We start from the raw sequence: 13363 nt of genomic DNA on the forward strand, positions 1-13363 counted from the left end.
TTGTGTGTGTACACACGTGTGTCCTGAGTAAAGATGCTTACAATCACGTGGAAGAGGAGAGGATACCAAACAAACCACCAGTAAATTACGACATAAGCAAAAATGTTAAATTCTCTTAAATGGGGCCATGAATTACAAAGCATCCTAAAAGTAAGTCATTGAAAGTTAATAAACAAAGGATTTAAAAAATGAAATGGTCACACAAGGAAACTTATAGCATAGTGATATATTTAAAAATACTATAAGCAAAAGAGTCTACAAGAGATCTAAACAGCATTTGGCATATAGTCTACACATAATATTTGTTAAACTGTTGTGGATATCTGTATGGAAAAGGGTAGCTGCAGTAGAAATAAATAGGAAGAAATAGACACAAAATAGATTTTTTTTAAAAGATTTCCTCTATATTCAGTACAGATACAGTAGTACCCCTTATCTGTAGTTTTGCTTTCCTTGGTTTCAGTTGCCAAGTCATTCAAGGTCAGAAAGTATTAAATGGAAAATTCCAGAAATAAACAATTCATGAGTTTTAAATGGTATGCTATACAGCTGCTCTGAGTAGCATAATAAAACCTCAAGTTGTCCCACTATGTCCTGCCCCAGACAAGAAGCCTCCTTTTGTCCAGTGTATCCATGCTATATGGTATATATTACTCAGTCATTAGTCACTTAGTCGCCGTCTTAGTATAGAGAATATAGGTTTCAGTAATAACTGTGATTCCAGGCATCCACTGATGTCTTGGATAGTATTCCCCACGGATGAATGGGGAATACTTTCTATAAAGACAAAGCTAAGCTTTCAATTTAACTTTAGAAAGTTAATTATCAAGATACAAAATACTACTTTTAGCCAAATAAAGGACTTCTCGAGTTATCAAGAGTTCACTCAGGGGGTAGTCGGACAAAACACTTTCTGCAGATTTGCAAGTGCAGAGCAGAAGCTATTAATGAAAAAGGATTCATTAACCCTTACTAACCCTTCATTAATCCTAGCTATCAATAAATATTGAGCAAGCTATTAATGAATTAAAATTTTACAGTAAAAATTATCATAAGGGGAGTACTTACTGCATTCCAGAAACTGTTTTAGACGTTCAAATATTCCATGTAAGAAACCCTGAAAAAGAATATATTTTCAAGTGTCTCAATTTATTCTATTGTAAACATTTACCCTGTACTTTTCTTAGGGCTACTAAAATAAATCTATCACATCACTTTAAAACATATCTATCACATGACTTTTTTAAAAAAATAATTGAAGAAAAATAAGTTAAATTAGATAAAGTAAAAAAATTCTTCTTAACAAGTCTTCCACAGGCAAATATCCATGATATTTAATCTCTTCAATATCTCATTTTAGCTATGTAAATAATTTTCTGATAAATATACAAATGTTTATTAAGCACTGTGTTTTCCTTGTTCTGCTTAATTTTTCTTCATAGGCCTTATAACCCCTTGACATATTGTTTGTCTACTTATCTGGTTTCTCCCACTAACATGCAAGCTCCTTGAGAACCAGAAGTCTGCTTTATTTACTGCTTTATTCCACAATCTGGCAATAGGTGTTTGGAAATAATAAGTTTTCAATATATGAATAAATGGCAAACATTATTTCTACCACAAGTTCTTTTTTTAAAAAAAATTTTAAAGATGTGGGGTACAATTCAGGGTTAAGTATACAAATGTTCATTATGCAAGTACCCTTGTTGATGAGGTGTGCACCCCTCTTCCCTGGCAGTTTCCCACTACTGCCAGACCCTTTCATATACCACAAGTTCCTAACCTCAAATGTTATACACATTAGACCTCAGATACCTGAAGAGACAAGCGTCACCATGTACCAGCTGGGTTTAATGAACTATTATTTTTTTTAAATGTAAGACATGACCAGATGCAATGGTTCACATCTGTAATCCCAGCACTTTGAGAGGCAGAAGCAGGAGGATTGCTTGAGCTCAGGAGTTTCAACCTGGGCAACATAGCAAGACCTCTTCTCTACAAAAAAAAAATCAAAAAATTAGCCAGGTATGGTATTGCATGCCTGTAGCCCCAGCTTCTCTGAAGTCTGAGGTGGAAGTATGGCCTGAGTCCCAAATATCAAGGCTATGGTGAGCCACAATCATGCTACCGCACTCCAGTCTGGACAACAGAGTGAGACCTCAACTCAAAAAAACAATAATAGCAACAACAACAACAACAACAACAAGACATGAATAATTCGCAGGAGTAAATATAAAGAAATAGTGAAAAACAACTGTTAAAATGTTTAATAAATATTTAAACATAGCAGACTTTTGTATCAATAACTTTTAGTATATAAACATCATAAAAGATGTCACATGACCTATTCACAAATGAGATGGGATGATGAGGGACTTCCTGAAAAATAATTTAACTCCAGAATGCTCCATTTCTTCTCTATCATTAGAAATACACTGCTCATTCAATATTTCTTGATCTTGAGAAAATTCAACTAGAATATCATCATCTGAAGACTTAATATCTGAGATTTTACTTAGACAATCGCACCACCATCATTTGTGTTGAGTGCTGTTCTCAGTCTCTTTAAGTGTATCTATCCTCTGATGCATCTAAAAATTAGGAAAAAATCTACTTCTGTCAATTTTCTTTCTTGAATTTGTCATTCAGGCAGGAATTCAAAAATTCTTAATTCTTAACTATATTAAATAAAAGCTAAAAGGAGAGTAAAAATACAATGCTTACAGTCTTTTTTTATACCTTCTTGAAACATTATGCAATACAGTGGGCAACACAATTTTCAAAGAAACTGTAGGATGACAATTTCACTACTGTGTCATCCTTTTGCTAATCACATCATTTCCATCTTCAAATTATTTCTGTATTTTTAAGATTAGTTGGAAATAATTAATAATGAAGAGTAACATACAATTCCTAGGATAATGAAATAGTAAAAGGTTTCATATTTTTAAAAAAGACCACTAAGATCCTATATGTATCTTAAGTTTATAAAAGGGTCCAATGTTCCCATACAGTAACTGTAAGATAGAACAAATTATTTTTAAGTAAAGTTACTATATCAGGGTTCTCCAAACAAAGTAGAAAATTATGAAGATCATCAAATTTAGTAAGGTCATCATGAAAACCAGAAATTTACAGTATTATAGACAGCTGACTCACCTGTAGTCCAAATAAATTAAGTAATTTGACTAGTGGACAAATACAATAAAAACTCAAATTAAAATAGCCATTAAGTGGTAATTCACAGAACATTTTAATTCATTGTTGAGCTTCCTATAAAAAAATCATTTTCTCCCTTAATCCCCACAATATCCAATGAGGTAGGTACCATTATTTCCTCACCATATTACCAAAAAAAAAAAGGAAACTGAGTATCAGGGAGTATAAATAACTAACCTGAGACCGCACTATCAGAAAAAGGCCAACTCAGGATGCAAATCCAAATGTGTCTACCTCCAGAGCCCAGAATCATTATCAAACATTGCTTCTTTAGCATCTTTTAAGTTCTATGTTATTTTTAAGATTTTTATATGATTTGAAAAGTTGTCTATAATTTGTAAAAAGTTTATGCTCTTTCTAATTAGTCAGTATAACTCACTTGCTTTAATAAGGCATGTGCAATTGAGTAAAAGTAGACATATAATTTCTGCAAACAGAAGACTCTCAAGGGAAAGCCAAAGCTCACAAAATACTGATAATATCTAGTGTAAATCACTATTTTACCTTACAGGAATGTAATTCAAATCAATGTATTTTCACGGGGGAGGCCATAATATTTCAGTTAACATGATTTTGTAATATCAGAGTAACACGGCTTATCATCACTGAGATCACTGAGGTTTTTGATACATCGCTTCTCCCATATCATATTCGTTAAACAAATAACTATTAAGCATTTACTATACAGAAAACACTGTTCCAAGCTCTGGAGTGACACTGAATGAGACAACGCGCCTACTTTCATGGAACTTACGTTCTAGTGAGAGAATTGAGGGGGAACGGCCAGGTTGTTTTCTGGAAAATTGTTTTTGGCAATACGTCAATTAAAATGCATCTGTATTTAAAACTGCTGTTGTTTTTGTAATATATCTACTGGTAATTTGGTAATACATATCAATATTGTAAACGTGCATACACTTTAACCTAACATTTCCATTTCTAGGAATTTATCCTAAAGAGAACACTAGAAAAGTACAAGACAGTTACCTAAATGTTAACTCCAATATCTTTTGTCAACAATTAAAAATTGAAAACAACCTATATGTCCATCAACAGTTGAGTGGGCAAGTAAATTACAAGAATGCACCATTAGTTTATTTTTAAAAGCAAATTAGTCCACTGACGATAATTAAATAGATGTTAAATACAATCATTTTTTTAAATGACATACAACAATATAACTGATATGGGGAAAATATCCTATTTATGCTGAGTTTGTTTTTGTAAAATGCAGGTAAGGAAACAGCATGTAAATAAGATCTCATTTATATGAAACTGAGGAAGAAAGTAATTCTACGTAGAGGAAATGTATCAGATATCTCAAAGGATACTTATAAATTTAGCAGCATCTCTGACTAGTTAAGATTGTAAATAATTTTTTAATTGTTTCCTTTTCTATATTTAACTTTTTCTAAAAAACATATAAACTTTTATTTAAAAAAAATTATATTATGATAATATATACTAATGGGTTTTAAACTCTTTTAACAATAAAACCATTATTTCTACCAAAATCATATTGATACACAAAATATACAAAATTTTTTTTTTTTTTTAAAGTATCCAGGTGTGGTGGCACACACCTATAGTACCAGTTACTCAGGATCCTGGGTGGGAGGACTACTTGAGCCCAGGACTGTCCAAAGCTATGATCGCACCACTGCACTCCAGCCTGGGCAACAGAGGGAGATCTTGTCCCTCTTGTTTTTTGGTTTTTTAAAAAAGGCTCTGGTCAAATCTAGTAGAGGAGACCTAAAGATGCAATTATATATATTTTTTCCTCTACTCCTGTACAGTCCCCAAAGCAACTGACAGAAAACAATGTTTTAGCTGAGCTAAACTCACTGTGAAAACTAATATAAGTTTGAGTAATATAATTCAATGCCATTTCCTTTACAGGAAAAAAAAAATGAATATATTTTTGCAAAGAAAAAAGCAGGTGACTATATACCAACAATGAATAAACACAACTTGTGATAGACTTATTAGCACAGTTTCTCTTATATATTTAGTTCTTAATTTATTACAAAGAGCATATATTACTATAATCAGAGGAAAAAAACAAATTCATTTTAAATGCATAAAAACAAATAAAAATATCAAGGATATAAATAATTACCTACAATGTATCTGATAAACTCATAATAGCATTCAAACACACAGGAGTTCATTTTAGTTTAAATTCAAAAAAAATTTTTTTTTTTTTGAGTTGGAGTCTTACTCTGTCGTTCAGACTGGAGTGCAGTGGCCACTCCCGGCCATCGCAGCCTCGCCTGCTGGGCTCCAGTGATCCTTCCACCTCAGCCTTCCAAGTAGCTGGAACTACAGGCGCGTGCTACCACGCCTGGCTAATTTTTTGATTTATTGTAGAGATGAGTTCTCGCCAAGTTGCCCAGGCGGGCCTCGAACCCGCGGGCTCAGGCAATCCACTCACCTCAGCCTCCCAAAGGAGCGGGATTACAGGCTGAGCCACTGACCCCGGCTTAAATTCAAATTAACACTTTCAATGTACCATGGTATCTTGATAAATATCCTGGACCTATTTCCTCTCCTTCACACAACAGCCACTTTGATGTAGCAAAAATAGACCAGAAGTCTAAAAGTACACTATAACATACACAGAATGGTGAAATAAACTAGATGGTCATTTCATAAAAACTGTTTTAAATGAATGCAAAAACAAACAAACAAACAAACACAGGCTTGAAAACATTTAGGAAAATACCAAAGACCTTCCCGAAGTTATAAATAACTTCCATCACTTACCATCACCTCCATATTTTTATGAGGTTCCACAAATCCATTAACAGTCAATTTACGCAGCACTGAAAAAGTAAAAGAAGCTTTACTTGCATCTTATTTCTCCATATTTTATGCTACTAAAATCAAAATCATAAAAATAAACACCCAGAATCACAAAACCTAATCAATACTGAAAGTTAATCTGGCTTAATTCTTTTTTTTTCCCCTTTTTTTAAGTCAGGGTCTCACTCTGCTACCCAGGCTGCAGTGCAGTGGCATGATCACCACTCACCACAGCCTTGACTTCCTGGGCTCAGGTGATCCTTCTGCCTCAACCTCCCGAGTAGCTGGGAATTACAGGTGCACGCCATCACACCCACCTAATTTGTTTTATTTTTTTGTAGCAATGAGGTCTCATTATTTTGCCTAGGCTAGTCTCAAACTCCTAGGCTCAGGCAATCTCCTCTCGCCTCAGCCTCCTAAATTACTGGGATTAAAGGTGTGAGCCACCACATTTAGCCTCATTTAATAAATTTTAAAAGGGTAACCCCTAGTCATTTGGTTGGGTGACTAGTGAAAAAGATGCAACTAGGCCCCGTTCTTCTGACTCACAAAAGCAGTGCTCTTCTCATGTATCATAACTACTCATGTTCCTAAAACTATATTTCAAAATTTAGTTTGATCTATATAACTGCTGGTACTTCTTACCTGCAATGACTAAAATTTAAAAGGTTATCTCTATTCCATAAACTTTAAGCTATGACTCAACAGTAACCAAAAAAACTTCATTCAGTTTTAGGCTACATTAATTTAAATAAAGTATCTCCTAAAAGGGTTATAAAAATTAAACTTGAATTCCAAATCTAGAATAGACTATAGTGCTCAAGTGTGACCCTTCATAAGTAATACCCACAAACTACTGTACACAGAGAAAGAAACAGGATAACAGATTTGAAGTCAGAGCTAGATTAAAATCCTTTTTCCCCTGTCTACAGCTGTACTACTACTTTGGGCAACTTTGCTAGATCTTACTTTCCTATCTGTAAAATATGGTTAATAAATCACACTTCACAGGGTTATTAAAGGAGTTAATGGTATAATATATGTAAAACACTTTGCACAATTAGCAACAATATGGATAATGACAGCATCAGAGAGTAACTCCCTTTTTGTCAGGAGTTAGGCTTTGAAATTAGTAAGACTAGAAAATTTAAAGTAATTTCATTAAGTAATTATTGTTATCTATATTACTAAAGAATTACCCTTTAGACAGTGTTCATGAGTGTTCAAGTCTAACTATATTAAAATTAGATTTAGAAGGTAACTGTCTACAAGACCTTCAGTTTGAAGTCATCAGTGATATACAACTCAGAAGACACATCATAATAGGAGGAAATAAATTCAAATTGAGTTCCTTATTCTGGATATGCTCTTTGGAACCACAGGACCTTGATCCATACCACCTAGGAGTATCTATCCTTCTCCCTTCATCACCTAGTTAACTTCCACTTATCCTTTAAGATTCTATCTCAAAGATAACTTTCTCAGTGATAGGGTAGTCTTTTCTCATCACAGTATCAGTTATCATAGCATTGTATGGTCCCCGCGACAGATGATCACTTTATATATCTGTCTCCCAGTGTCAAGCACTGACAAATGTGTTGAATGAAATAATGAATGCAGGCATGATACTAAATGCACATCGGTGTAAATTTAGATAGAAATTACATGTAACAAAAATTCTAGTCCTAACAATTTCTTCATTTCAGGATAGAAACTTATATGTGAACGGAACAAGATTTTCCAGTACAGGATACCTCTAAAAAACCAATGTGGAGCCGGGCTCGGTGGCTCAGCCTGTAATCCCGCGCCTTTGGGAGGCTGAGGTGAGTGAATTGCCTGAGCCCGCGGGTTTGAGACCCGCCTGGGCAGCGAGACCTCATCTCTACAACAAATCAAAAAAAAAAAAAAAAAATCAGCCGGGCATGGTAGCGCATGCCTGTAATTCCAGTTACTTGGAAGGTTGAGGTGGAAGGATCGCCGGAGCCCAGCAGGTCGAGGCTGGGTGACAGAGTGAGACTCCAACTCAAAAAAAAAAAAACAAAAAAAACTAATGTGAATTAAAGACTTGAGATGGAGAGGTTTTGAATAGCTTAAAGCAGGCTAAGATAGAGTAAAGCAATACTCTTTTAGTCAGGAGTTAGGCTTTGAAATTAGTAAGACACGAAAATCCTATCATCAAAAGAACTCTTGAAGATTCCTTAATCATTAACTATAAAACTATACACAGTTTTATGTATATATAGCCTTGTATCAGTTTCTCTAATTCTTTCTGAGTAAACAATTCTCTTCAAGGCCCTTCCATTTCTTCTCTAAGAATACTGACAAAACCATCTCCATTCACTTGCATAACCACCTGTACAAAGGATTTTATTTGTTAACAGTTCTTTAAAATCATTCACACATTTGTTCATAAGTTTCGCCAAAATATGCCGACAGTTTGGGGTTTGTGAATCCACTATATGGTTAAAAAGATAATACATTAGGATAGTGCCAAGAGTATATGATGGGATTCCAAAGTAATAGAATGAGTGAGATAAAATAGTTTATATGTAGAATTGAAAACAATGCAAAATAAGTTGTAAGAGAGAGACAGAGGCTGCTTGAGAACAAACTAAGGAAAACAAACTAAGTAAGTCTTAGCAACCAGAAAAGGAGGAGAGGGACTAGAAGAGAAAGAGAATGAGACAAACAGGTGTTGCAAAAGAGAGAGAAACTGGGGATACATTCATCAAGATAAATAGCTCAGGGAAGGTGAGATGGGGACTTATACCAAGAGAATGCTGCAAGCAAAGTATGCCAGGACAAGGCCAAAATGGCATTCCATCAAGCGTCTACCAAAACCCAAATGAGCCTGAGGCACAAACATGAAAGACAGAGCTTTTCAGGGAAAAGAGGCCTGGAAGATTGAGCTCATTCAAGCCTAGGGGACAGAATTTTAGAAAGTTACCATGACAACAATTAGTACAGGAATCCAAAATGAGAAAAGTAGAAAAAAGTGGAATATTTGAAAGGCATATGTTCAGCGCCATGAAGTCACAATACTGTGAATATAACTTAAAACTGTCCACTTCACCTGACTAAATATGCTATTATAAGTTAGATGCGACTATTCTCACACACACAAAAAATCAAACTCCAAATAAGCCCTTGTCACTCAGAAGAGAGATTAACCTTTTAATTGGTGTGTCTAATAAAACACTATTTATAACTTAGTTCAATTGGGAACACTGTATTTATAGGTTAGTGCAACTGGGAAAAGAAAATCCTCCCAAAGGAACTATTTGGAGACAGCTCTGAGATATGTTATTTCAAAAATAAACATATCAGCCAGGCTCGGTGGCTCAGCCTGTAATCAGCCTGTAAGCCTTTGGGAGGCTGAGGTGAGTGGACTGCCTGAGCCCGTGGGTTCGAGACCCGCCTGGGCAGTGAGACTCTACAATAAATCAAAATATCAGCCGGGCGTGGTAGTGCACACCTGTAGTTCCGGCTACTTGGAAGGCTGAGGCGGGAGGACCGGCTACTTGGAAGGCTGAGGCGGGAGGATCGCCGGAGCCCAGCAGGTCAAGGCTGTGGTGGCCGGGAGCAGCCACTGCACTCCAGTCTGGGCGACAGAGTGAGACTCCAACTCAAAAAAAAAAATTAAATAAATAAAAATAAAAAATAAAAATAAACATATCAAGTTTAATTTTACCTTTCAACGACAGTAGAGTTCGTTCTAGTGAACTTAGAACTGCAGCTTCATTGCCAGAAGAAACTTGTTGCAGAAATGTGTCTGTATGGTGATTCCACAGAGAGCAGGCAAAATTATAAATTCCAGAAGCTAACTGCAAAAAAAAGACAAATTTGTTCATAATGTATTATAGATTTCAGTAGTAAGTTAGAACTTCAAAGTAATACATTTTGGTTTTACATTTAACACATATTTTTAGTGAGATTTGAAATAGTCAAAGTGTATTTCCAGCAATGTTTTGAGTTTTTTAAGCTGCAATGTGCAATATTAAATACAGTTTACAGGGGTTGTTACTCTAAATGCACAGACACACCCCTCACATACTCATTTCTTGAAGCAATATCTAGTTGAATTCCTGCACTGCAGTCTAACATATCTTATTTTTACTCTTTCTTTCCCCTAACTAATAAGTTACAGCCTCAGTTTAAAAAACAATAACTTATGGACTGTCATTGAGTATGTCAGATAAATCAATATACTAACACATAAAGGGGTTCAATCTTCTGTGTTCTGTCATTTCTACCTTTTGTGTATTTAAAGCCAAGACACACAAACTCCATGGCTTCTCAGCTGCTTTCCTAACATATACTGGTATTTAAAAACCTGACCCTCACTGAGAATGCACTTAGCCTCTGCTTCCCAGTCTGAGGTAAAATCATCTTCCAAGAGTATCTTCGGTCTTTCCAGGAGGTCTCAGAGCAATCCAGCTGAGTCTACATTGCCATTTACTTGTTTTGCTTTGGTTTTTATTTTTTTACTTGCTTTGGTTTTTTTACTTGTTTGGTTTTTTTGAGTCGGGTCACACCCTGTTGTCCCGGGTTCAGCCTTCAGGCAATCCTTCCACCTCAGCCTCCCAAGTAGCTGAGACTATAAGCGTGCACCACCATGCCCAGCGAATTTTTTGATTTTGTGTAGAGACAAGGTCTTACTATGTTGCCAAAGCTGGTCTCAAACTCCTGGGCTCAAGCAATCCTCCCATCTAAGTCTCCCAAAGTGCTGGGGTTACAGCTGTGAGCCACTGCACCCAACCGCCAGTTACTTTAAGTTAAAATGAGATGAAAGTATGTATGACTAGTTATCACTAGCATACTATACAATACCCTTTTTTATTCAAGATACAACAACACCATTTTGTCTAATTAAACACTGTATTTATAGGTTAGGCATCAGAAAACCAGTCAGAAATGCAATCCCACCAACATAATAATGTTTCCATAGAAAAAGCAAATTTCATTTCTATTATTTCAATTCAATATTTTTAATGGTCAGTGTTTACAGGTGCAGGGAAACAGTTTCACCATATACCCCTGGTAACTTTGCATGTGTCCACAGAGAACACACAGGCAAAGGCTTTAACTTCAGCTGAACTGAGTCTCTGCAAAACACCTTGTGATCCTTCCGTAACAGAAGAGGATAAAAGGCTTGTAAGAAATTCCTACAAGACCATCTCCTACTCACCTCCTTGTCTCCTGCAATAGGCTGTCATAAGTCAGTTTCTCATTACCTCTCAGGCTTTAAAGAGGTATAGGTTTTCTGCCCTACTCCCCTTAAGATAGAGCTGCAGAATATAAAACCACTTAGCTACAGTCTAGAATCGGCTTCTCAGCAATAGGTATCTCCCACAAGTCACGCTGGAGAAAATCCATCCCCTGTTGTTTCAGTGTCATTCTTTTCGGTGTGTGAAATAAGGACCAAGGAAACTGGTACCTTTAGCACTCTTTCATTCTCTGTCCAAATTAAGAAATAAGTTGTCTGAATCTAAAAGTAGCTCACTGAACCTTTATCAACTAAATCATTCAGGGCTAAGGCTTGGTACTCCCTTGCCTCCTGTGCACACGTGACAACAGCTACAATGACTACTTATTAAGCACTGTAGCATATTCTCAATATATGTGCAATACTCCAATGAGTAAAATTAAATTATTTAATCCTAATGTCTCATTAAAGCCAAAATATTTTACTGCTCATTCTCTAATCAATACAATATTAAACACAAGTAGCAGCATCATAAGAAGTAAAAGTCTTAAAGTAGCAGCATCATAAGAAGTAAAAGTCTACTTGGAAGAGAAATAATCTAAAGAAGGGAGAAAAGGTTTTACTTCAAGAAACTTGTATGCCTTACTTATAACTTCAGTAAACTATAAAATTAATATTTTTCTTAGCAAGTCATCTTTTTTGAGAATAAAAGTCTAAAACATATGTCCATAACTGGAAAAAAAGATCATGTTAAATTTTATTACACTTATTGTGTAATATACAGCATCCTATACTTTCCCAAACATATGAATCACAAAAATATTTTGATTTGTGTGTGTCAGAAGAAAGTGAAAGAATAGAAACAGAAGGATTTAGAGGCAGGGAAAAGAGGGGAATTCTACAAAAAAATCTAAAATTAAATTTTAAACTCAATACATACACGTACTATTGTAGCAAATATTTCAACCCCAAAAAACTAAATTTTTATATAATTTTTAGATCCATTTTATACTTTTATATAAAATAAAGCCCAAAGAGTGCCATATCCAAATTTCAAATAAGACCAAAAAACTATTACATTCATTCTGAAAAAGTCTCTTGCTTACAACAAAGTGACAATTTGTTTTACAGCCCTTCTTTGCAACTCCTCCTTAAAAATACCTGCTTAGCATTAACTTCTAAATATAACTTCTATTAAAATTGTTCAAAAGGATTGTTATTGTATAGAAACTTTTTGAGCCGATGCTACCTAAAGTCACTTGAACTTTTAAAAGGTATTTTCAGGATACAAGCATTTATGTAGATAATAAATGATATATGATAAGTAACAATATCAACAGAATAATATTAAATATTATTAAGAATAGACAATTATTAAACCCTATTCTTCACTAGGCACTACTCTCAGTGCTATGCCTGTATCAACAAATATAATTACTATTCCCCTTCACAATAAGAAAACTAAGTGAGGCACAGAAGAATTAAGCAATCTCCCCAAGAGCAAGCAGCATAATTAATAAGAGGAAAACAAAAGAATTGAACCCAGGGAAGATGGTCAGAACCTGCATTATCATCCCTATGTTGTCATGCCTCTTAATATAGTAACTAGCAATTAGCCACATCACAATTTGATAAAAGAGATAAGCATTAGACTGGGCTCGGTGGCTCAACCTGTAATCCCAGCATTTTGGGAGCCGAGGAGACTGCATTGCCTGAGCCCGCAGGTCTGGGATCAGTCCAGGCATGTTGGTGAGACCTCGCCTGGGCAACTTGGCGAGACCTCATCTCTACAATAAGTCAAAAAATTAGCCGGGCGTGGTAGCAAGCGCCTGTAGTTCCAGCTACTCGGAAGGCTGAGGCGGAAGGGTCGCCGGAGCTCAGCGGTCGAGGCTGCGGTGGCCGGGAGCGGCCAGACTGGGCAACAGAGTGAGATGCCAACTCAAAAAAAAAAAAGCAATCAAAAGATTGTCGGGCGTGGTAGAGCATGCCTGTAGTTCCAGCTACTTGGAAGGCTGAGGTGGACGGATCGCCTGAGCTCAGCAAGTCGACGCTGAAGTGGCCGGGAGTGTGCCACTGCACTCCAGCCAGGGCAATGCAGTGAGACTCCAACTCAAAAAAAAAAAAAAAAAAAAG

At 35.7% G+C, this 13363-nt stretch overlaps 1 protein-coding gene across 1 annotated transcript in view; it reads right to left on the minus strand.

The window, feature by feature from the left end:
• IPO11 (importin 11) overlaps positions 1–9852 on the minus strand; it is a 190210-nt gene extending 180358 nt beyond the window's left edge. Inside the window, exons 1-3 of the mRNA XM_008068467.2 lie at positions 9716–9852; positions 5986–6044; positions 1069–1117 (exon numbers count right to left, since the gene is read on the minus strand). Coding sequence (XP_008066658.2) covers positions 1069–1117; positions 5986–5997 — 61 coding nt within the window. The 5' untranslated portion in view covers positions 5998–6044; positions 9716–9852. The remainder of the gene's footprint in view (positions 1–1068; positions 1118–5985; positions 6045–9715) is intronic.
• Between the last annotated feature and the right edge of the window lie 3511 nt (positions 9853–13363).

Source organism: Carlito syrichta, unplaced genomic scaffold, assembly GCF_000164805.1.
Source record: "Carlito syrichta isolate Samal-C Ts95f unplaced genomic scaffold, Tarsius_syrichta-2.0.1 Scaffold108683, whole genome shotgun sequence".
Taxonomy (NCBI): domain Eukaryota; kingdom Metazoa; phylum Chordata; class Mammalia; order Primates; family Tarsiidae; genus Carlito; species Carlito syrichta.